This window comes from Lagenorhynchus albirostris, chromosome 13 (assembly GCF_949774975.1).
Source record: "Lagenorhynchus albirostris chromosome 13, mLagAlb1.1, whole genome shotgun sequence".
Lineage (NCBI taxonomy): Eukaryota > Metazoa > Chordata > Mammalia > Artiodactyla > Delphinidae > Lagenorhynchus > Lagenorhynchus albirostris.
This window is the reverse complement of record NC_083107.1, coordinates 70,171,639-70,197,591: the sequence shown is the minus strand read 5'-3', so window position 1 is coordinate 70,197,591 and position 25,953 is coordinate 70,171,639. Positions and strand designations below refer to the sequence as shown.

General features: G+C 47.3%; 1 protein-coding gene and 1 non-coding gene across 2 annotated transcripts in view; both read left to right on the top strand.

Annotated features, from left to right (window-relative positions):
* Window positions 1-2,869: 2,869 nt before the first annotated feature.
* Window positions 2,870-25,953, top strand: part of EFR3B (EFR3 homolog B) — an 85,592-nt gene continuing 62,508 nt past the window's right edge. The window contains exon 1 of the mRNA XM_060168645.1: window positions 2,870-2,999. Within this exon, the coding sequence (XP_060024628.1) occupies window positions 2,993-2,999 (7 nt within the window). The 5' untranslated portion in view covers window positions 2,870-2,992. The remainder of the gene's footprint in view (window positions 3,000-25,953) is intronic.
* On the top strand, window positions 7,512-7,584 carry TRNAR-UCU (transfer RNA arginine (anticodon UCU)). The gene has a single exon. It is a non-coding gene; the product is annotated as a tRNA-Arg (tRNA).

The window sequence follows — 25,953 nt, the reverse complement described above, 5'->3', positions numbered from 1 at the left end:
TACCCTAGATTTCCACAGCACCATTTCCTGCACATATTTTATCTAAACATCTTGACTACCCCTCAGAGAAGCTGAGTATGGGCTGGATTCCTCCACCACTGAACATATAGACCCAGAGGGGCCTGAGTGCTCGGGCCAAAGCACCCATGGCAAAGGGTGCAGGTTGGCCAGAGTGACCCCATCCCTGTGCCCTTAGGGGCCACATACCAATGGGATCTAACTGGGAATACAGGTTGGGGTGAGGGTGAGGACCACTCCAGGCCTGGTTCAGTCATGAGGATCCAGGAGCACCCTCCCAAAGGATGGCGCTAACTAGAGTTGCCAGATAAAACATAGGTCCAATCTGAATTTCAGGTAAACAAAAATAATTTTTTTAGTATAACATGTCCCCAGTATTTCATGGGACATACACTAAAAATTATTCCTTATTTATTCAAAATTCAAATTTAATTGGTCATTCTGTATTTTCATTTGCTAAAGCTGGCAGCCCTAGATCTAACAGGAAAGTCTTTGGATCGGTGCTCAAAGTCCTCCCAGCATGGCGCCAGACTACCTTCTCAGCCCCCCTTCCTACTTCGCCATGCAGCTTGTGGGATTTTAGCTCCCCAACCAGGGACTGAACCTGCGCCCTCGGCAGTGAGAGAGCGGAGTCCTAACTACGGGACTGCCAGGGAGTTCCCTTCCCTTCTGACTTCTGCTCCCTGTCCTAGACTCTGTTCCAGCCAGATGAGACTCCAGGCTGTGGCTCACATACTCTCTCCCCTCTACCGTCCTGACCTTTGCAAATTGTAGTCCCTCTGGCTGGAATTATTTACATTATCTCCACACCTAGAAATCCTGCCCATTCTTCAATGGGCTTCATTCAAGCCCATCTTCAATGGGCTTCATTCAAGCCCATCTTGAATGTTTTTTTCCTTCCTGAAGCTCTACTCTGCTTCTTCTATGGGTCTCCACCATAGTAATTGTTACATTTTATTATCATTTTTGCATGTCTCCCTTCTCCTGAGCACCTTCCACAGTGTCTAGCACATAATATAAAGTGATCAGTAAATATTTGATAAAAAGAATGAATTAGGCTCTCAGCCCTCTGAACGTCTTAAGTAGAGGTCTGTGCTTCTCATGCACAATTTACCATATTCTTCCTTGTCATGTAATGTTTTTATCAGTATTTATTAGTCTTATACTCCCTGCTAGCGATTTCACTCTGTGAAGACAGACACTGCATTTCCCACTGTGCTGCAGACACCAGCGTTTAACGAATATCTTTTGTGTTGCACAGATTGCGGGGGTAGGGGTATCTCTGGGTATCCAGACCAAACTAGACTCCAAATTCTCCCTTCTGCCCTGGTTCAAGGGCAAAAGTGACTCTCAGCGAATCTCAGAGTCACCTGACCTGGTCCTAGAACTGGACATAGAAAACAGAGCTGCTTTGTGAACCATCTGAGGGTCTAGGTTAAATGTGAGCTCTAGGAACCTTCCCAGAGTTTCCCATGGGGCCTCAAGACTTGCACGTGCTGCTAAGAGAGGTAAAGAGGTAAAGGAACAGGAACAAAACTTGGAAACATCAAGAGAGTGGGAGAGGGTGTTGAGGCCAGAGAGAAATGGGAAACATGGGTTTGGGGCACAACAGAGAGCACTGTTCCAAGAGTCCAGTGACCTAGAGTCTCTCTCTGGCTCTGGCTCTGCCTTGGGTGAGGAAGGAAAGAAAATGAATACGTGAGTGCCCACTGTGTACTTGCATGTAGGTTTTATATAAATTTCCCAACAGTCCTGCAGGAAGCTGAGGTTCAGAGAGGGAGATGACTGGCCTATGGACACACAGATCAGTGTATCTAGGAAAAAGGACACAATTTAATTTCTCACAGCCTCAGTTTCCTCTTCATTAAAATGAGAGACATGACAGCATCTTTAAGATTCTCTCCTCTCTAACTTCTACTAGTAGAATATTTTGAGGACAAAACCCCTCAACCTTGGGGTAAATGTGAAATGTAGAGGGGGCTGGGTGACAAGCTTTAGGGAAGCCCTGAGCTGGGCTAGAATTTGTCTTCAGGCTGTGGGCGTGAGCCTTCTGTCTCTCTGTGTCTGTTTCTCACTTGGTTCCAGAGGGTGAAGTCGGCCCTGGGGCACAGGTAGAGAGGATCCTGGTCACAAAGCATGTGAATTACACTTGTGAATCTGGGAGAGGAAAAGCAAGCTGACTTCCTGCAGCACTTGAGCGGTGGGACGGTGTGCGTTTCCTGCGTACCTGGCGGAGGAAAGACGCGCTTTGGTAGCGAGCACTAGGCAAGAGAGTGGCCATAGCTGAGGGCTTAATTAGGGAATGGGGTTTATTAAGGGGGCCAAGGGACGGCGTAAGGTTATGCCCCAATTCCTCTTCCTGGCGCCCCCTGGATCAGACAACGCATTCTGGATAAATTTGGGGGAGGGGCTACATATGCAGCTTCCAGCACCCCTGCTGACCCTCGGTGCCCGCGGGTTATGGGAGATCTCAGCTGTAGGCCTGAGCATTCGGACAGCAGGGTGGGTCACTTCCCCTGCGGGACGCTGCCTCTGGAAAATGCGCCACCCAGCACCTGGGGGCGACAGCCTGGGAAACGTGCTTCTAGGGATTTGGGTTTCTCGGAGGGTGGGAATTGCCGGGGGGCGAGGCGGGGCGGGGCGGAGCTTGGGCGGGGCGGCCCGGCGGTGGCCGAGCCCGCTGGAAGGGACCTTCATTAGCATAGCCTCCGCCCCTCTCGGCGTAGCCCTGCCCAGAAACCCGAGCCGAGGCCGGCCGCGCTCAGCCGGGGCTGCTGAATGGGCGTGCGGCTCCCGGCCCCTGCCCTCTGGCGTCCGGCCCCCGCTCTCTCTCCTGCTCCAGCTCCTGCTCCCGCCCCGCCCGGGCCTCCGCCGGCCGCCGCCATCGGCCACCCCGGCTGTGAATGAAAGGCCGGCGCCGCCGGGGGCTGGCTGCAGGCGACGCGGCCTCCCGGGAGGCACTCGCCCCGCCAAGATGTACGGTAAGGAGGGCTCTGCTTCCGGGCTCGCAAACTTGCAGAACGAGGACCATTGTCCCCCTGCGGGGCCCCGGCGAGGCCAGGGGCGCGGACTCGGTGCCCGGCTGGGCTCTTTCTGTCGCTCTGTGTGCGCGTCTGTGCTGGGAGGACAAAGATGCTCAGGACTGGGGGCTGTAGGGTCCTCGAGGTCCTTCGGACCTAGCTCGTTTGAGGGCGCTGGGGCGGGTGGGCGGTGGTCCGTCGGGGTGCGGGGGGCTCGGGGGATCCGAAGCGGCTGGGTTCTGGGGAAAGCGAGTCTCCCTTGGAGCCGAGCAGACAGGGGGTGTCGTGACAGCATTTGCAGAATTAACAAAAGCAGGTTGTGCTGGGGAGTTTTATGCGGGAAGCCGGTCCGGGATTGCGGGGAGACGCTCGCTGCCTGTCTTGTGCAGGCTCCGAGCATGTGGGAGGCGGCGCCCGCGTTGCAGAGGGCTGGCCAGAGAGCCAGTTCTGGGAGCCTGGTCTCGCCGCCCCTGGATGGACCTGCCCTCTGCTTGCCCCTGCCGCCCGTGGGACCCAATCTCCCGAACTTCCAGATATGCCCTCCGCAGGAATGAACGGGAGAGACGCTGCTGAGGGTGCCGGGCAGCTCTGGGTGGCCACCTCTGGCTGTCCCCTGACCTCTCTAGCCCCCTTCCACGGCCATCCCCTCAACTGATGTGCAACAGTTAGCCAGACCCTCTTGATACCCTGTTCTGCTTTAAAAATTTCCAGGAATTCCTCTGGTTTTGGAGGCAGTGTGGGTGAAGAAAATAGCACTCTGGGTCTCAGATTGCAGCTCTGAGGACTGGGGGACTGGAGACCCAGACCAGTTTAGAAATCAGCGGCATTACAGAGCCTCCAGATACTCTGAACTGATGTGTGTGTGTGTGTGTGTGTGTGTGTGTGTGTGTGTGTGTATGAGAGACAGAGACAGACAGACAGACAGAGACAGAGAGAAACAGAGAGAGGATCCCCATGGACCTAAGTCCATCGGAAATCAGGCTCTTGCAGCTATTTAGGGCCAGCAAAAGAGCTGAAGCTATGCTCAGCTCCCACCCCCCTGGCCAGGTAGGGGCTCAGGTGGCACCTGAGGGGTGAGTGTCGGAAGAAAAGCACATTCCCAATTTAACCCATCGCCAAGGCCGCTCAGCTGCCTCACTCTGCAAGCAAGCGCTATGAGTCACAAAGTTTGAGGCACAGGAAGCTAGAGCGTAGTACGAAGGCTCAGCAGTCAGTGGGCCTCGTTGTTTAGAGAGACACTCAGCCTTTGAATCAGCCTCCTTTCCTGCCCCATTGGTCACACATGTGCATTTCTGACCCAGGTGGGAACATCATCAGGTCCCTTCAAGCAAGTATCATCTCTTGGATGGGCCAAGGCTGGGGAGTGGGGTGGGAGGGGATTGACTTCCGAGCGTGTGCTGCTGGCCAATGGGGAGTCTGCAGGAAGGTAGCAAGGCGGTCGTGTTTTATAAGCTAGGAGGCTGTGAGGTTCCCAGGAGAGAGCTATATTTTCTTACTCTCTGTTTTTCCCCCGTCCTTTTCTGCAGAGTGAGCAGGCTAAAGCTGCAGATCACTTGATAAAAGCATGTGACTGCAGGGGCACCTGCAGTGGGGAAGGAGTTAGGACGAGGCCCAGCAGAATGGGTAAGAATTAGGAACCCTAGTTCTGCTGGGTCACCTCGAGGCATTTAGTCTGAGACAGTTTGATAACTGATCCCAGGATGCCTGAGCGTTGGGAGTCCCAGTCTGCCTCTGTTGTGCGAAGCAAGTCAAGGGAGAGTTGGATGGTACAGAAAGGTGAACCGGGAGGCCGGCATATCTGCGTGCTATTTTTGGATACACCACAGATTTTTCAGTTCTGTTTTATAATATGTTCTTATTCCTCCAGATGCAAACAGAGACAGTACTTACCCCTGAATCATGCATAGAAAGATTGTAATGAAGGAATCCTCTGCATACTTGCCTGCAGCAAAGTCATGCCAGTGCTGGTTGGGAGATGATTACTGAATCTCGCTTAGTGCAAAGCCTTGTCTTAGGAGGTGTGACAGGTGCCCACTCTCCAAGGGGAGGGCTTGTTGGCCTGGATTTTAGTATTTTCTTGACTCTCATGAAAAGAAAGGGTCCGTGTCATACTTATAATCATTCTCTCCTCAGCGGCAATCAATGATGAAAAAAGATGTGAATAGGGAGGTTGGGAAGGCATAGCATCATAGACTTCTTATATTTGGTTCTTGTTTTCTGAGTGATTTATCCAAGGTGACACAGTTAGATGGAAAAAGGCAAAATGAAAACAGGGGCTTCCTAGCTCAGTGCCCCTCCCCCTCCCCGATGCCCTGGGTAAATGCTCACTGGGAAAATGCCACCAGGGATTTTATTAACTGATGGGCAGTGAGGCCCCTGTGTAGAGCCAACAGTCACGTAAGAGCTTTAGGTAAAGGTGTCCCCTGACCATCCACCCTGGTTACTGGATCCATTATCAGTGTGCATAATCTCACTCCTATTGCTGCCTCTCAGCTGCGTGGTGTTGCTGGATAGATCTTCACCTCCCCTCTTGTCTCCTCCTCACCTTACCTCTTCCCCCGACAACTCAGTCTCCCTGTGTCCTCAGTTTCCCCATCTCCTTTTTTCCATCTATGGGAGAATAAGGGCCCCTTGTCTTTGCTAGAGGACACGGTACCATCTGGGACAGAAAGAATCCTAGACATGGGGCCAGCCCATCTGAACCCACAGTCAGTTCATGTTTGTTTAATCTTAGACAAGTGGGTTTGTCTCTCAGAATGATATCTCTGTATAAAACGGCGAGAGGCCCATCCACCTCCCAGGTCTGTGTGAGCCTCAGAGCTGGACCGTGGATGTGACAGTGCATTATAAGAGGTTCTACGCTCACAGGACAAATTGCTCAAGAGCCTGTGCCCTTCAGGTCCTGCTGGACCTTTGCCCTTCTCTTTTCCTCTCTGCTGGCTCCTAAAGATGCCTGTTTGCATAACCTCCCACCCCAGCTTAACACACAAGTCACCTCAACCTAGCTAGCCACTCAAGCCACTGAACTACTTCTCCTTCCCTTCCCCAAACTCACCCCAGCTGCTTCTCACCGCTCACTCATTCCTAAAGCCCAGCCACTTTCTGGAAGCGGCTCTCCGAAAGGACACAGGTGACCCCCCACACTCTTTTTCTAACTATGAACACACACTGACAAGGGATCTGGGAAACTATAAAAGCCCTTTGTACTCGGGTAGGAAGATTGTGAGCAAATTCTCTGCAAAAAATGGATTCCCATTAGGGTTTTTTGTGTGTGTTAGAATTACATAATTAAAAGTTTCCCTCTGCTTCTCCCCTGGGATGGAGCCACGGTGGTCCCACCTAGGAGCATCCCGCTTACGCACCAAGGCGGGGCCGAGCTCTCCAAGAAACACTACCCTCCGGAATCAGGGCAGCAGGCCATGAAGACGATTGGGAAGCGTTTTCCCAGAACCACCGTCTGTGTAGCCCAATCTCCCTTAAACAAAAGCTGCACTAACGAATCCCTCCTCACCTCTAGGTTCTGCCTCATTCCCAAATAGGCCTTTCTTCATGCTTTGTGATTCAGAAAGCCGACTGTGGGGAACAGCACACAACTTTCTGTAAATGTGCGTTACAGAGCGCATGTGTGTGTGACTTGTGGATGGCGGGGAGAAGTGCAGGGTGGAGCCGACTCCACGTGCGACACAAAGGCTCACCTTGGCAGACAGCTCCACAGATCCTGCTTCTCCTCATCGCAGGACACACACACACACACACACACACACTCCAACCTCATCCCCCAAATCCTGACACAGTCCTATGGTGCAGCATGTGGCTTGTTCAGGTGGGAGCTGTCCCCCCACCCCCTCCCTTCTCCTCCTGACTCCTTTATTCCCCGTAGCGGGGCGGGGGGTGGAGTGAGTAGAGCCTGTCTTCTCTCTTGCTGCTCACAGCTCAGTGATTTCAAACGGTTGCAGTTTCCTTATCACACATAAATAAAAACAAAAAGTTAATATCACCTTATGGAAAATCTGGAAAAGGGAGGAGGGGAAAAAAAACCATCCACAATTCTACCCACTAGAACCAACCTTTCATATTGTTATATAAATTACCCCTAAGATTTTGTGCTCACCTGCTTTTGCCCTTTCTTTTCTCTTTCTTGCCTTGCTCCTGGCGTGTTACCCTGGTTGTGATGATGGCTCTGCCCCTCAGGTAACCTTGGACCTGACTTTCTGAGCCTGTTTCCTGGCTCTACAGGATGACAATGCCCACCTCCTGCAGGGATTAATCAGGATAAGAGAGCTGCCCGCACTTTCTCCTTCCCTTTCTTCAACTTTCTCTCTTCTCTCCATTTCTTATTTTAAAAAAGGGGCAAAAAAAAAAAAAAAGAAAGAAAATTAAGCTTATGTCTCATAAACTTAATAACAGTGCTTGTGATACTGTTCCTGGTATAAACAAAAGAAAAATCTACTTTGAAAAGCATCTTTTGGGAATTCCCTGGTGGTCCAGTGGTTTGGACTCTGCACTTCTACTGCAGGGGGCCCGGGTTTGATCCCTGGTTGGGGAACTAAGATCCCACACAAGCCAAGGTGTGTGGCCAAAAAAAAAAGCATCTTTTTTTTTCCCCCGGTAGTCATCCAGTCCTTCTAGAAAATCTGGAAAACACCGTAAACAATAAACAAGTATAACTGCTTTTACTATTTTGATATCTTTCCTTCCATGCATTTGTTTATGTGGTTAGAATTATTCATTTCCCATAATTTGGTATTCTATTTTTTTCTACTTAACATTAGAATATAAGCATTCCCCCACCCCCAAGTTAACACAGAGTCACTGGCTGCCATTTTTAATGCCATTTTAATGCTATGTAACAGTCCACTGAATGGACATATAATTTCCTTATTGTACATTTAAGTTGTTCATAAAGCTTCAGTGTTATAACCCTGGGAAGAGTAGCTGGTACACAGAGCTTTCTCTGCACCTTGGAGTATCTCCCTAGCCCTCCAAATGGGTTGATCAAGGTATATAAACATTTTAAAGATTTGTTACATATTGTCAAATTGTTTTCAATTTGTATCGATAACACCAGCAGTTATAAGAGTACCTATCTCCTTGTACTCTCAAAAGCATTAAAGGTTGAGATTTTTTCCTAATCTTACTAATTTGATAAGAAACATTATATAATTTTAACTTGTATTCTTTATTACTAGTGAAGTTAAACACTTCCTATATTTTCTAATCTTTTGCATTTTAGTGAATTGTCATATGAGTATGATTAGTTTATTTATTGAGGACTTAACCATGGGTCTGTCATTTGCTTTATGCTTTGTATTTTGAAGGGAAATAGACATAAACTATCAAGTATTTGTGGAGTGTCAACTATATATGATACTACACAGGGCATCGTGAGGGATAAAAAATGTATAAAAGTTCCTTCCATCAAGAAGTTTCCAGTTTCAGTGCGCAAACGAGTTGTAAAACCTGCAAAAAATTAAACGATACAGAGACAGGTTCAGTAAAATTACACAGTTTCGCGAGGTAGAACGGAGCTACTCTTCAGATGGTCAGCCAGCAATATTTGGACGTGGAAGAGCCCACTGGGAGGTGGAGCCATTAGGAGGGCTTCACAGGACAGCAGGCATTTGTGTGACGTTCTGAGGTCTGGGGGGTAGGGGGCCGGGGAGCATGCCGGGAGACACACCAGGGTAAGTGCACAGAGGTGGGGAAAGAAAAGCCGTGTCCAGGGATAGTTAGGGAAACTGCCAGGGATTAGGCAGTTTAGATGGTGAATTATGTGATGGAGTAGGAGATTTTGTCAGGATACGGAGTTTTCACTTACCCCTATGAGCAGTAGGAGCCGGTGAAGAGTTGAAAACTGTCAAATGGCTGATTTGCTCAATTAATGTTTTAAAGAAATGAAACTGGGGGGCACTGTGCAGAATGGGTGGGGGGATGAGGGGAAATGAAGGAAAGAAGAGGAGATAGATGCTGAAGATGCAGGCAGTAGCCTAAGGAGTGAGAAGGCTTTGGACCAGTTACAATTGTGCATATGCAGTGGAAGATGTTTGCCCCTTAAAAAAAGAAAAAAAAAAGCAGTAGGACTGGGTGGGGATAAGGTGAACTGAAACTTAAAAAAAAATTCCCATGGTACATAAAATGTGGGTTATATAAGCAGATATAAAAAATAGTTTATTGTGAAATAGGTGCTAAATTACCTAGAGCAGTAAATTGATTATAATCTAATTCTAAAGAGGATTTGGAGCATATATGTTACACACACACACCTGTGCTACAATAAATAAAGAAATCGGGCTTCCCTGGTGGCGCAGTGGTTGGGAGTCCGCCTGCCGATGCAGGGGACACGGGTTCGTGCCCCGGTCCGGGAAGATCCCACATGCCGCGGAGCGGCTGGGCCCGTGAGCCATGGCCGCTGAGCCTGCGCGTCCGCGTCCGGAGCCTGTGCGCCGCAGCGGGAGGGGCCGCGACGGTGAGAGGCCTGCGTACCGCAAAAAAATCAATCAATCAATCAATCAATGCAAAGAAAATCTAAGAGTAAAACAGAAAAAAAAAAAAGCCAAAGATAAAGTTGTATCAGGGAACAAACACCTATCAAACAGCCCTGTTGCAAATTCAGTTTTGAGCTTCCTGTAGGCCAAAAAAAGAGGAGAAAAGTCATTTGCAAAACTCATAGCATCTTTAAACTTTTAAAAAAATGCAATTGCCTGGGACAAATACAGTTTTTTGAGATGCTAAGATCTGAAAGAAATTCCTCCCTGAGTTCCTCCTTAAAAAGGAGATATTTCAAAAATATTGGCCTAAATTAGATTTTTCTTTTGAAAATATAGTTCCCTTAATCAGCTCTATCCCAGTTTGTAGAGTATGAAGACTGGTCCAAATACAAGTCTGTGGATTCTGATTCCTCCCTGAAACTGCCACGGGCTCTGCCGTCGGCTTCCTTCCTGGTTTGGATGAGCCAGGACCTGCCGAGGCTCCCGCCCCGCTTCGCAGCTGTGGATGTTACTTTCTCCTTCTACGGATGAATGGGAGTCTTTTGAGACTGTGCTCCCTGGAGAAGCTCTTCCTGTCTCCACAATCCAGGGAGGCCTGTCTGTCCCTCTCGTTCACATGCCTTATTTTAATTCACTGCACAGCCATGGACCACAATCTAATATTCCTCTCCTCTGTGTTCCCCACTGCATCTTTAGGGCACAGAGCACTGCCTGGTATGGAGTAGGTGCTCAAAAACCTACTCTTTCATCCTTGTTGAATGGGTGAATCCTGAGCTAGATGTCTTTTCTGAAATTTACCTCTTTATAACTTCTGACCCTCTCTGTATTTCAGCCTTATCTGTGTTTTGAATAACAGTACAATTACGCTGACTTTCGTTTCCATTCATTGGGCACCGCTATGTGCCAAGCAGCGTTCTAAGCACTTTTTAGGTATTTACTGATTTAATTCTCCCCAGATTCTAGGGGTTGGTAATTATTATTCTCACTCTAGAAATGAGAAAACTGAGGAGCTAAGGGTTTTAGTGAGCCACCCGTGGCTACACGGTTATGTGATTGGGCTGGGATTTGAGCCTCGGTATTCCAGCTCCACAGTGCGGACTCACCCCCCTCCTACAATGCTGTCCCTAGCATATTCTGAATATTTCAGAGAATATGGGTCTTTCCTTTGCAGAGCTCACTGCACCACAGAGACTGGCACATGTCAATTTGGGGAGAGAGGAGAGTGTGCGCGTCAGGGATGAACTGCTGAGGGGGATATGCCTTCTCGTTGGTCCCAGGCCCGCCAGCAGGGAAGCACGGAGCTCGCTTCAGGTTGGAGCCTCTGCCTCTTGGCAGCCTCCCCGCCTCCTTTATCATCGTTTTGCTTTGTCAGAGAGAGAAATGGCCCAGGAATAGTCTGGGGGACCTAGATGGGAAAAGGTAAGTAAGAAAGGATTCAGGAGAGTAGGTTGGTGAGGGCGGAAGACAACGTAAGCACCAGTGGTGGCATGAAAAACAAGGGAGCTTGGGCGTGCATCTCAGAGAGAGAGACTGGCAGGCAGGCGGATGGGGCCGTCATTCAACCAGCACTGAGTCACACACATGCCTTGTTGGCAGTGTTCTTAACAACATGGTCCATGGTCAGTGCTTGGCCTAGAGGACCCAGAAGGACCCCAGAGACTGAGACCTTCATTCACAGGAGGAGCTTCTGTTTTTCTGATAGTTTGTCTGTGAATTAAAACTCCTTCCCTACATCTTCAGGTCGGTCCAGCCAGCCTAGAAGCAGTGATTGCTGCCTCTGAGAGGTGGGGTTAGGACTGAGCTGTGTGTGTTAGAGAGGGACGGTGGTCCAAGTCCCTAGTGGCCACCTTCTAGCCATAGGACCCTGGACAGTTATTTCCTCTCTCTCTGAGCCCATTCCCTCCCCTATAAAATGGGGATAGTTTGCTTTGTAATGAGAAAATGTCCCCATACATGTATTTATGTTATAGAACATCATACCTATGAAAGGGGATATTATCATCATCTGAGCAATTCTCGTGGTTGCTTCTCCGGCAAGGCCATGCCCTCTCCAGAAACAGTGACAGTCCCTGCTTACGAGGATGAGTATGTCATATTTAGACTGTAGTTGTTAAAATCCTTAGACAGAGGGGTCTGATAATAAGAATGTCAAACCAGAGAGCTGCTACAGGATTGGCAAGCTGGGCCCCTGCCTCTGGGAAGCCTACCTGTCAGATGGGGACCCTGAACGGGGACAACCATAACGCTGATTCTGTCGAGCACTTTCTTGTCTCCTCGAGGACCATGCACAGATTGGTGGGCCGTGACTGTGTCCCTCTCATCCCTGTACGAGAAAGATGAGAAAATCTCTTAGACCACAAAGAGGACAGGTGTGACATCTTCATCTAAGGCCTTAGACTACGCTAAATTCTTATGCATTACTAAAACGTAGCGATGTTTACTCTGTGTCATTCTGTTCATTACCTCCACTCAGAACAACCCTTTGGTGGTGGACGTCATTACACCTGTGGTTGAGCTGGGGACACAGAGATTCAGAAGACCAATAATTTGCCCAAGGTCATGCAGCTGGTTGAAGTTCATTCTCCATTGTCTCTTAAACAAGTGTTCACAGAACTGCATGTGAGATTAAAACACTGCTTTTGTACCTGATGGCGATTACATGTGCCTTATGCCAAACGGCAAATTTCACCACAAGAGAATTCCAAACTGAGTCTTTCAGTAGATTTTACATAGTTTAGTTGTGACTTTACGTCTAGGAATATGGGTGCCTGATGAGGACTTTGAAGCTCAGTGCCCTAACTCACATGCTGTAGTTTGCCTATAAATCTGAGAATTAGGATTCCTGGGCTCAAATGCTAACTTTCTCATTACCCTACAGAAGGACCCAGATAAATTCAAGCATCTGGGAACCAGGAGTCTTAGATTCTTAGCCTGGCAGGGCTCCAAGCTTCGTCATAACTATTCAGAACAATTTCTCTCCATGTCCCAACTTTCTTTTCAGGTGACTAATACATGAAATAACATTTATAAATCATAAGTCCTAAGTTACAAGAACATTTATAAAGACCTTGGGTGAAGATCTCTTAGAAAGGCACTGCTTGTAATAAAGCGATGCATTCCCAGCACCTCCTAGCTTCTTACTACTTGTGCAGGAGGTATGTTCCGAGAGCTGAGTCATACAGGATGGATGCTGAAAAAACCCAGAGCTGTGCAGCCTTCCCCAAGCCTTCTTTGTGTCCCCACTGTATCTTATACTTGGCTGTTATTTTTTTCATGTATTTGTCAAACTGAATGTCATTTATTCCTTTACACACTAGATCTGTGAACCTCTTGAGGACACAACCTCTACCTTAATCTTCGTTTTTCCTAGCATCTAGGGAAGATCTTTGGTATGTAGTAAGACCTCAGATATTTGCATCGAACTATAAAATAATTGTATGTGTCATTCATCCAACCATAGGTACATACCCAGCAGCCCAAGTTTCCAAGGTACCAGTGATGGTGGGCTGGGGAATCTCTCTAAGAACAGAGAGAATCCTGTAGTGACAATAATATTTTACCATCTTACGGTGCCTTTCCGCATCGATCGTAACTTTGTAGAGCATAAAGAATATGCCAGAATATGACCATTTGGCTTTTCCTCCAGACTTTAATGGTGTTAATGATGAGAGGTAACCACTTGGCCTACCAATGAGATGGTTAGGGCAGTTAGAGAGTCATGCTTACATATTTCTTTCTTGGTTTGTAGAGCTCGGAATAAATGTTACGATCATTTTCTTCAAAAAGGAAGGTTACTTTGTGGCATAATTATGGGTAAATCTTTGTTTAGATTTCCATTCATATTGTCTGTGCAGTATTCTTTCACAAAACAAGAAAGATGAAAAGGCCTTTTGAGGCAAAGGCAATGAAATGTCTGTTTCTCGAAGCACTTGGCCAGAATGTTCCTGGATAAAGCACTCTGCACCCTTGTGCACCTCTGGTCGCAGGGCTAGAGTTCGGGGGCACCTGGACTAGCAGGTGTGCTGACTTTGGCTGAGGTTCCTATACAGGTAGAGTAGAAAAGGGAAAAAATACCAGAGTCGTCTCATTGCTTCCCTCAAACCCCTGATAGGGGCATGGTCCTTGTAGCAGGCCTGGGCCCAGGGGCTGCTAAATGGAGTAAACACGTCTGATTGTCTGACTATCTTGAGAAATTTCACCCCAAAGATATTCCCTAGCACTGCTGGGAATGTCCTCTTCTCCCCCAGACAGCACTGTCGGAGCAGAACAGGGCTGAGTGTTCCGGAGAGGAGTGGGTGGTGCTGGACATCATACAAGGCCTCCCTTCTGTTTTCTCAAGGACATTCATTTCTGCGCTGGGAGGGAGCGTTGGCCGTCAGGGTGATTCAGGCTCTGTTGCTGTGTGAATCTGGGCAAGATTCGCAACCTCCCTCAGATTTAGGTTCACCATCTGTAAGTTGGGAGAGCCGGACTGGATGGTCTTGAAGGGTTTCCCAGTTCTTACGTCTGCACCTGGGTTGGGGTGACTGGTCTGTCCTGTGGGTGAGACAGCAGGGACTGTGGGTGCATCCACAGCAGGAGATCCCAGTGGTGATGTAGGCACCGGGGTCTTGGGTTCTCTATGTAACCTGGCCAAGCATCCACTTCCTCACTGATAAGACCAGGTAATGATCCCTTTGTTAATTCAAACAGTGTCTGTCCTGGGGTCCTGTTGAATGAAACGATGCTCCTGACAAGTATGCTGGGGTAGGCGTGGATAAGAGGCGTGTGCCTTCCGAGTGCTGGATGCTATGATTCTTGCCCTATGTACATTCACATTTCACAAAAATCCTGTGTGGTAAGTGTTCTTTTCCCCTCTCCAATTTTCATATAAAGATAATAAAGTTCAGGGCTTCCCTGGTGGCGCAGTGGTTGAGAGTCCGCCTGCCGATGCAGGGGACACGGGTTCGTGCCCCGGTCTGGGAAGATCGCACATGCCACAGAGTGGCTGGGTCTGTGAGCCATGGCCGCTGAGCCTGCGCATCCGGAGCCTGTGCTCCGCAACGGGAGAGGCCACAACAGTGAGAGGCCCACGTAATGCAAAAAAAAAAAAAAAAAAAAAAGATAATAAAGTTCAGAGAAATTAAATGCCTTGTCCAAGGTCATCCAGCTCACTGAGTGGCATAACTAAGAAAAGAACGAGGTCTGGGTTTTTTTCCCAACACTGTTTTCTCTTCTAGTCCAAGTGGACTCGTTTAAAATGCCATTATTAATTGGACCACATCAAAATTTAAAACTTTGGTGCACCAAAGGATACTATCAACAGAGTGGAAAGGCAACCCACAGGATGGCAACCTAGAGAATATTTGCAAATCGTATATCTGATAAGGGATTTCTATCCAGAATATATAAAGAATGCCTGCAACTCAACAACAGAATAACAACTTGGTTAAAAATGGGAAAAGGACTTGAATAGACATTTCTTCATAGACAATATACAAATGGCCAACAAATACCTGAAAAGATGCTCAATATCACTAATTTTAGGGAAATGCAAATCAAAACCACAATGAGATACTATTTCACACTGATTAGGATGGCTATTACCAAAAAAACAGGAAATAACAAATGTTGGCAAGGGTGTGGAGAAACTGGGATCCTTGCGCACTGCCGGTGGGAGTGGAAAACGTTGTGGCAGTTTTTCAGAAAATTAAAAACAGAACTACTGTATGATCCAATAATTCTGTCTTTAGATATATACCAAAAGAAGTGAAAACAGGGCCTCAAAAAGATATTTGTACACCCATGCTCATAGCAGCATTATGCAAAATGGCCCAAAGTGGAAGCCACCTAATTATATCTTGACAGATGAATGGATAAACAAAATGTGGTATATATATATATATATATATACACACACACACACACACACATGCAGTAGAATATTATGCAGCCTTAAAAAGGAAGGAAATCCTGACACAAGCCACAAAGTGGATAAACCCTGAGGACGTTATGCTAAGTGAAATAAGCTAGTCACAACACAACAGACCCTGTGTGATTTCACTTATATGAGGTACCTAGAGTAGTCAACTTCATAGAATAGAGGTCAGCAGGGGCTGAGGGGGATGGGTATGGAGAGTTGTTTAATGGGTACAGAGTTCTGCAAGATAAAAAGAGTTCTGGAGCATAAATAAGGCTAGGCTGATGACCTAGCATTAGTCACCTTGTTGCTTGGGGTGTATATAAAAGGAGACCCAGAAACTGACACCATCATAATCTTGGGATCTTTAGAAAACTCCAACTTAAATTAAGAATATTATTAAAGTGCCATCTTTCAAAGGAAGAAAATTTGAATAATATCAGGGGCAGGTCTGTGGCTGCATTTTTGTGAAAGTGGCTGGAGGAATGATTATCAAATTTGGAGGTTCTGTTACAAATGGTCTGATTTAATGGCAAATGCATTATTCACCTTGTGGGGGAAGGTGCGTCTCAAGGAGCTAGACGCTGTCCTTCTGAGCAGTGAAACTGAGGTACCAGGAGAGGTCATGTGACTGCCAGTGGAAAAAAAAGTGCCAGACACATTCCTCTGCAGAAGACAAGCAATGAATTCAGATGTCGGCCCCAAATGAACCACAAGAGTTGGCGCTTGAAATTGCAGGTTGATTTTTGGTGAAGCTGCCTCTCACTACAGGCAACTCTAAGTGGCCTGCTCTGAGGGCAGCAGCAAGCTTTATTTATTTATAAAAAAAGCTAATGCCACGCTAGAAAGCCAGCCTGTCCTCAATGCAGGTACAATAGCCCTGAAAGAAACCCTCTACAATACTAACAGTGGTTATTTCTGAGTGATAGGATCCCAGATGATTTTTAAACTTTCTTTCCAAAACTATTTGGGGGCTTCCCTGGTGGCGCAGTGGTTAAGAATCCGCCTGCCAATGCAGGGGGCACGAGTTCGAGCCCTGGTCCAGCAAGATCCCACATGCCTCAGAGCAACTAAGCCCGTGCGCCACAACTACTGAGACTGTGCTCTAGAGCCCGCAAGCCACAACTACTGAAGCCCGTGTGCCTAGAGTCCACGCTCTGCAACAAGAGAAGCCACCATAATGAGAAGCCTGTGCACGGCAACAAAGAGTAGCCCCCGCTCTCTGCAACTAGAGAAAACCCGCGCGCAGCAATGAAGACCCAACGCGGCCGAAAATAAATAAAATAAATAAATTTATTAAAAAATAACAAAAAATGAAAACTATTTGGACAGAAGTAGAGTTACAGATGTAGAAAACAAACTTATGGTTACCAGGGGATGGGGGGGAGGCATAAATTGGGAGATTGGGATTGACATATACATACTACTATATATAAAACAAATAGCTAATAAGAACCTAGGTATAGCATAGGAAACTACTCAATACTCTGTGATGGCCTATATGGGAAAAGAATCTTAAAAAAGAGTGGATATATGTATATGTATAACCAATTCACTTTGCTGTACACCTGAAACTAACACAACATAGTAAGTCAGGGACTTCCCTGGTGGCACAGTGGTTAAGAATCTGCCTGCTAATACAGGGGACACGGTTCGAGCCCTGGTCCAGGAAGAGCCCACATACCGTGGAGCAGCTAAGCCCGTGCGCCACAACTACTGAGCCCGCATGCCCCAACTACTGAAGCCCGCGCGCACCTAGGGCCCCTGCTCCGCCACCGCAGTGGGAAGCCTGCACACCACAACGAAGAGTAGGCCCTGCTCGCCACAACTAGAGAAAGCCCGGGCGCGGTAACGAAGACCCAACGCAGCCAAAAATAAATAAATAAATAAATAAATTAAAAACACATTGTAAGTCAACTATACTCCAATAAAAATTAAAAAAAAAATTTTTTAAACACAAAAAGCAAACAAAAAAACTATTTGGTATTTTTTTACGTTTTGTGTAGTGAGCATGTGTTTTAATGGCAGAACTAAATATAATCCAAAATGTTTTTCACCATCAAAGGCCTGTGGATGGTTATCTAACATCTTCTCATTATGTTTTAGGTACGATTAGGCAAGAATACATGCAAAAACAAATCAGTGATGATAGAAGTTAGAAATCAGATAGTGGTTGGGTGAGGGGCTTGACTGGGAAGGGTAACTCTCTGGGGACATCCCAAATGTTCTCTCTCTTGTTTGGGTGGTGGTTACACAAGTGTATAGGCAGTTGTCGAAACTCAAGGCACTGAACTGGTAAGATCTGTGCATCTACTGCATGTTAATTATATTGCAATAAGACAGCAGGAAACCCAGGGAAAGAAAACATGCATGCAAACAATCGCAGGTCTGTTTTGCACTGCTGGCAGCTGGTGTGCCACAAGACAGCCAGGGACCCGTGCCAGCCAGCACCGGGCTGTCACCCGAAGCCCAGCAAGGTCCCCAGCACCCCAGGAAAAGTGCTCATTGAGAGCTGCTGGGTGGAGCGCATGCTGCTAGAAAACTTGTGCTGAGCAGAGAGCGGAAGAAGCTGACCCAGGAAGTCCAGGCCGGCGTTGGCAGCTGGGAGGTTGATGGTGCTGGCAGGGCAGGGGGCAGAGGGCTCGTAAGGAGGGCCATCTGGTGCAAGGCCTTTGGAGCACTGCCATGGACACTGCTGACTCTTGTTGGACCTTAAATGGCAGAACAAAGCCTGGCTTGACCAGGCCTGCTGGTGCCCGTCTCAGCACCAGGACCAGCACGGAGGGTGGCTGAGCAGAGCTGGGTGTGTGCGCAGGATTGATTTTTCCATTTCCTCCTTGGGGCTTCTGTGACCTCGCAGTGATGTCGTTCTCCTAAGAATGCATAGCCTTTAATGGCCTTATTATTCACCTGTTTCTTAATAATGTGCTGGTTTGTGATATCTCTGCACAAAGACCTACATCTCCCTAGCTAAAAATGGATTTTTTTTCCAATGGCACATGGAAGTGAATAAATCTCAGTGTCTCCTTTGCAGCCCTGGGGTTAAGTGTGAAGATGCTATAGTCAGATAGGCCTAGGTTTGAATCCCACTACCCCAAGTAACAGTTGTGTGACTTTGGATAAGTTTCTCAACTGTGTGTACTAAGCCTCATTTTCCTCATCTGTAAAATGGGGACATAGATTCCACCTCAGTGCTAGTGGGAGGATTGAATAAAACAATTCATTCAAACCTCTTAACAGTTCCTGATGCATAATGAGAGCTTAATGTTAGCTGATGTTGATGTTAATAGGAGGGGTTGTAATACGTATTTTACTATCAACAGATCCTTTTTAATGACAACATAGCAGTAACAGAGCCACCCCTCCAGAGGCTGAAGATCTGATTTGAAGCTCGCAATCTCCACTCATCATTCAGAGCTTTTTAAGAAGCTGTCCCTGGCCAGCTGGGTTTCTGCTTTCAGGACCCACTCTGCTTAGCTGCTTTCTCAGACTATCTGCTTTTTGCTTTTTGCAATGTGGGCAGAACCTGCTGGAGGGACTTTCTTCCTTGTGCAGGTATATACTCAGTATGCCCATGCGCACTAGAACTGCCTCATTAAAAATGGGTCTTGGCTGTGCTTGGCCTGATGCTTACTTGGCATTTTTAGTGTGGCTCAACCTAGCACTTGTTTTGCATTTTTTTTTTTTTTTTTGCCGAATTCTGGTGCTTGCTCCTAATTCTGTTTTGCATTTCAAAAGTGTTGCTTCTGAAAGTCCCCTCTGGCACCATGGTCACCCTGGTCCTGACTCTATCTTTTAGCAGCTCTGGGGTGGGCCTGTTTTGTGTTCCATCACCACTGCTCATGCTGTGACAGATTCTCTGATTATATATTTGACCTTTTGAATGATTGATCTTGGACTCTTAGCCTTTAAGAGTCTGTGTCTTAAATCTATTAGTTCATCTGTATATTTAAAGCACTCACACTTGCTCTCCATCATTTTGGCTCCATAACAATGAAGCTTCCTCTGGTTTCTGTATTTGATACTGTGTTCATTTGGAAAGCTAGAGGTGAGTAACCTTGCTTTTTATAGGCTGCTTGGTGACCACAGTAGGAAACTGGACATATTATGGGAATGGGGAAAGCATTCATGGTATAAATCCTGAGTCCTGGTTTCCAGTTCTTAGCTCCAAACTTAAACCAAATCAGCAGTGAAATTTCAAGCACTCTATTGTTTTCATGGGATGGGTTCTACTCCCTATGCTGCAAACTCTTTGAGGGCGGGAGTTATCCCCTGGAAACCTTACCCCCACGGTTCATGTGTTCTTTTTTTTTTTAAATCCTATTCTATTTTTTTATTTATTTAAATTTTATTATTTTTTTTGGCCACACCATGCAGCCTTCGGGATCTTAGTTCCCCGACCAGGGATTGAACCCGGGCGTTGACAGTGAAAGCCCCAAGTACTAACCACTGGGCCACGAGGAAATTCCCCTGGTTCATGTGTTCTTAAAAAAAAAAAAAATTGAATGCCTCAATATGCCAAGTGGTAGGTATTCGATGGATAAATTTCAGATGAATGAATTCCCACAATGAGCTCAGAACACCTCACAGACAGCCATGCACGTAGGCATTAACCTCCCACCGCACCCCACCCCACCCCACCCTTGATCTCATTTATTAGGATTCCCTGGGTTTTGAAGGCCCACAAATTACTTCCTTCCATATATGTAAACAATACACTGCTTATACTGATAAACAAAGTTTATAAAGTGAGAACCAATTAAATTATAAAATGCCAACAATGCTCTGTTAGCAGTAATTCTATCATCAAAGTTACAGAATACCTCCAGGGTCCTGAGGCTACACTGGAAGCAGGAGGTCTCAGGGCCGCTTAGGAAGTTAACCCGCGTGGCCTGGGGGCCTACGCTGCTTCTGATAGTAGAAGCAGCCTGGAGTTTGTCCATTATTCACACCTGGTGGAGGCTGAGCCTGTCAAAGCCACGTGTCCCCGTGACCCAGGCAGAGGCAAGCCAAGCACTGCCGGTGGTGGTGTCATCTTTAAATCAGTGTTTCATATAATATTTTCTGGTGCTTCTAAACCCGCAATCACGGAAGCTGAGATTACGCCTCTCCTCTTCCCTTAGTAATCATTCCCCACTTGACTCGCTCTATTTGAGATTCCAAGGTCACCTCTACTGAAAACCTGTCCAGAAGGTCACCAGTGGAGGCCTGATTACCGAGCCCTTTGCCTTTGCCTTCTCAGTTCTTGCTGCTTTTTTCCTCTCCTGACCATTTTCACTTTTTGAAACTCACCTCCCCCGCTCAAACTGCCGGGACACGGTGCCCTCCGGGTCCTCGCCTCCCTCTGTGATCGTGGGTGCTGTGCAGATGCCGAGAGGCCCGGCCATTCCTGTCTCTATCGTCGCCCCTAGAAAGCCCCTCCACTTGCCCCTCAGCTGTCAGCTCTGTTTGGTGGCCCTCACGTGTAAAGGGAGGGAGGGAGGCCGAGCTTAGCCTGCGTTCCACTCACCTCATCTCTGGTCTTGATCCCAGATATCATCCCTTGGCTCTGGGGCCGGTGAGACACCCATCAGAAGCCTCTGCTTCTTCCTGATTTCCCTTTCCATTTATTTCTGCTTCGCCACGGGCTGGAGACTGAATATGCCCCACCCCGCCGACCCGGGTCGCACACTCACCCTGTGTGACTTCCCCACGTTTGTCACACCTCCAGCTGGACATTCCTACTTCAAGGCCTCGTCCTGCTCCTCTGCCAGGGCTGTCACATTCTTTGTGGCCGCCCAGCAACGCCCCATCCATCTATCCACCGGAAGTAGATTCCTTACACATTCTAAGGCACAATCAAAGATGACGTGGCTGTTCGTATAATGACAGTTCTCCCCTCTTGGCCTGGCATCCAGGGCATCTCAGCACCCGGCCCCTCCCTGACACCCCAGCTGCCCTCACACTGCCCTGGACAGACTGGCCCGCTGACTTCTCTCAGAAGGCTCCCTTGGACATCGCTCCTCCGAGCTTTTGCAGATGCTGTTCCCACTGCCTGGAAAGCCCTCCTCTCTCCTCTTTGTCAACACATTATCTGTACCTCATTTCCATTGGGAAGCACCTAGACTGAAATGACACCTCCACCCTCTGACGTCCCAGCACGCTGGCTCTCTGACTCAAGTGACACTTGTCCTTTTGTTATGGCTGCTCGAACCCATGCCCAAGAGGACAGGGACTCACGCATCCTGGTTTTATTATTATTTTTTCTTCATCTACATCTAATGGACTCGATGCATCTGTGTTGCACGCCTGGTGTGTGCATGAATAAATGAGATGACTGCCAGGTCTTGAATCAGCTCCAGCAAGAACCAAATACAGAAAACAGTCCCTCTGTGTGTGTGTGTGTGTGTGTGTGTGTGTGTGTGTGTGTGTGTTTTAAACTCTTGGATTCCAAATCTTTGAACAGAAAATTATTCGCATCAGACTTTGTGAGGTGTTTCACCCCGAAGAGAAAATGGGAAAAAAATTTAAATTATATCTATTTTAAATTAAGTGAGGAGTACATAAAACATTTTTGTTGGGGGAGGACATTCAACTAAAAGCTAAGGCTCTAAGTCGGATGCAAATGTTCTTTATCTGCGCTGTCCGGTAAGGTAGCCACCAGCCAGTTGTGGCTACTGAACACATACGGTGTGGCTAGTGTGTCCGAGGAACTGAATTTTAAATCTGATTCGTTTAAATAACCACGAGTGACTGGTGGCTGCCTCATCCCCTCATCCCACGCTGGAGGTAACCACTGATGACCCCGCACTGTGTGTCCTTACGGGTCTCTCTTTGTGCATTTACAGCGTATATTTCACACACATATTTGCATATGTGCCAAGTTTGTTGGGCCAGTAAGTGTTTCCCACCAATGTCATCATGCATATGAGTTCCGCAGCCTCCTTTTCAATTAGCAGTGTGTTTGAAGAGCTATCACGGTGGTGCTCTCAGCTCTGCTTTACTCATTTCAGCTGCTGCCCAGTGTCCGTGGCATGGATACTCCCTGGTCTGTGTAGCCAGTCTCCTATCGATGAACATTTAGGTTGTTTCCAAACAAAGCCACCAATCCATTCTTACCTGCTTTCTTGTGCATCTGAGCAGGTGCAGGTACTGAGAATGGGATTTGTGAACCAAGGGGAGGAAAAGTACCAATATTCCATCTGTGGTCCTCCCAGCCCTGGTTCTCCTGGACTGAACATGCAGGGTCAGGGCCGACATGTCCTACAAGCCCCTGTGTCTGAGACAGTGCAGGGGAGCCGTTAATATTATTACTTTTTTGTAGGAAGCTGGCAGCCGTGTTCTACTCTGATCTTTGTTCTCACTCCCCATGCTGAGAAGCTGAAACCTAGATTTTATCCAACAGGCTGTGATGAGCTCTGAAAATACTGAGACATTAATAACAATTTGAAGGTGACAGACACAGACAGCATTCCTCTGCGAGCTGAGTTCACTGCAGACTTGAGGACAATCTGGAATGTCAAGTGCCTCATATCTAGAGTTCCCAAACTGTGATCATTAGACCCATCTTGGGACACAAATATAAGATAAATGGGATTAAAGGTCCATGTATTTGCTTGCGTTGGATATTAGATGTTGAGCAATGAGTAAAACAAAGATTCATTGTACGATCTGGATCAGAGTCACTTTGGAAATGCGGGAAAGGAGGTCCAGGCCTTGGGAATGGCTGGGAGTCAGTGTAAATTAAAGTGAGAAGAGAAACCGTTGCCTGCTTCTGGTGGTCACAGTGTAGCTCATGCAATACTCCCCCCACCCCCCCAATTTCAAAGCATGCTGAAATAAAATTTTTTTTTGCGGTACGCGGGCCTCTCACTGCTGTGTCCTCTCCCGTTGCGGAGCACAGGCTCCAGATGCGCAGGCTCAGCGGCCATGGCTCACGGGCCCAGCCGCTCCGCGGCATGTGGGATCTTCCCGGACCGGGGCACAAACCCGTGTCCCCTGCATCGGCAGGCGGACTCTCAACCACTGCGCCACCAGGGAAGCCCTGAAATAAAAATTATTAAAGATTCCACACCAAGTTTTTTTCCCAGTGGTGATTTAAAATTCAACCCTGGAGGAGTTAGTGATGGCTGAGCTGGGATGAAGTACAGAGGAAGAAAGTGGTAAACAGCCCGTAACACCCTTTCAGTTAGAAATGTCCCACCACAGCCAGGAGTGGGAATGGGCCCCTGTCCAACAAAGAGCTGGGGACAGAGAGGAGTGCAGGTGAGCACAGGAGAGTGGAGCAGAGGCTCAGAGGGAACAGGCCCTGCTCACCAGGCTTACAGACAAGATCAGGGCAGGGGGAATTGCAAATATCCATACAGCATTCGTGGAAATGAAAACAAAGGAGAAAATTCACTGTGGTTTGATACACCAACAGGTCAAGCTGTTTTCTTTTCTCCACATCTCTTGTCCTAATTTAATCATAATTTTCATAGCTTGGGCCATACTGCGGATATAGTTTAGCACATATATACCTTTCTTATTAAACACTCCATCCTAGGAAATTTTCCATGCTGTCACCTAGTCTTCAAAAGTATGCCAGTGAGGTTTGCACTTAAATTATTTATTCAAATACATTTCAGCCAGCTGGCTAAGTTTCACTGCGTTCCTTTGTTGACAGACGTCGTGGTGGCAGTGTATGCTGGGCTTATGGTTAGTAGACATCTGAAAAACAGAATGCTGATTCTGGAAGGCTTCTCTCTGTTGTTTGCCCTCCAGATTTGTAATCGGCTTTTGGTGTATTGATTTTACTGGGCAGTCTTCAGACTCTGGCCCCAATCTACCTTCTTTCTCATGGCTGGTCCCAAACCTCGCGAGTCACTGTGGTGATGTGATGTTATTCATACTGTCATTCCACAGTGGCAGGAAGAGTTTCTGATCCCATTTCCAGGACCAATGTGGGCAGGGAGCCACCATTGAGGGTGAGGCATCGCCATTTCTGTCACTAATTCTAAGCTCTGGACTCCCGTCCCCTCTCTGTGCTGTCATTCACAGCTGTGCGCTGTTCTCATTCAGATTGGGCCCGTCTGGCTCTTCCTTTCTCTTTCTTTTCCCACCACCCGTATTTCCCTATGTCTTGGGAACATATTCCAATGGCCAGATTACTCTTGCTTGGTCTTCCTAGAATACACTAGTTTCATCCTCTTATACCTCCTTTTCAACAAACCCTTAAATAACTCTCTCTCACCTACAAGATAAAGTCTGGAGTCCTTACTGGGCAGTCAGAGCTTCTTGTGTCCTAAGGACTTGAGAGCCTTCTGTTTGGAACCTCCTCTCCATCTACCCTTGGCCATTTCCTGTCCCTGAAGAGGCAGTTCACATTCTTGAGTCTTAAAAATATTCATACCTCTTGACTCAATTTCTGGAAATCTATCCTAAGGAAATAATCCAGAAAGTGAAAAAAGCTGTAATGTATACACACTCATTTCAACATTACTGTTTTTCCAATATTTATCTATTTATTTATTTAGGCTGTGCTGGGTCTTAGTTGAGGCGTGTGGGATCTTTAGTTGCATGTGGGATCTTTTAGTTGCAGCATGCACACTTAGTTGTGGCATGTATACGGGATCTAGTTCCCCGACCAGGGGTTGAACCCCGGGGCCCCCTGCATTGGGAGCACGGAGTCTTACCCACTGGACCACCAGGGAAGTCCCAACATTATTTTTAAAGCATCAAAGTATAAACAAGATAAATGTCAAATAATATGGAAACAGTTCAGTAAATGATTATAGATCTTCTCCCTAGAATTTTAAGCCACATTAACAATGGTAATTATGACAACAATTCAGCAACAGGAAAAATGCTTATGAAATAGGGTGAAGGGACCAGAGAGTTCACATTTATGGAGCACCGACTGTGTACCAGCTCATGCTAGGTGCCTTACTCATCTCCCACAGATGAGGAAACCAACAGAGGGCTTGGATGACCTGAGGTCACACAGCTCATAGTCCCAGTTTTGCTTAATTCCAAAGCATGTTCTTTCTATGCTATAAAACACAAAACTGTATCTATGTGATACAATTCCTATTTGGAGTAACAATACTGAGGATGAATCTTTTAAAATTGTTTTCTGTGAATATTATTTAAGTTATTCAACAATTTTTTTGAATGCCCATTCTACGCTGACAGCTGGATGGCAAGGAGCTAGCTCCCAGGCAAGCTTAGGCTCTGAAGCCATGTCTACATATAATCTTTTACTTAACAGTTTCTCTTGCCTGGACTGTCCCTCCCCCTCCCCTACACATCCTTTAAGGCTCTACCTAAATCCTACCGCCCCCAAGAAGTCTTCCTTAACCAACCAGCCTAAGCAGCATGCACTATGAACTCTCCTTTTTTTTTTTTTTTTTTTTTTTGCAGTACGCGGGCGTCTCACTGTCGTGGCCTCTCCCGTTGCGGAGCACAGGCTCCGGACGCGCAGGCTCAGCGGCCATGGCTCACGGGCCCAGCCGCTCCGCGGCATGTGGGATCTTCCAGGACCGGGGCACAAACCCGTGTCCCCTGTATC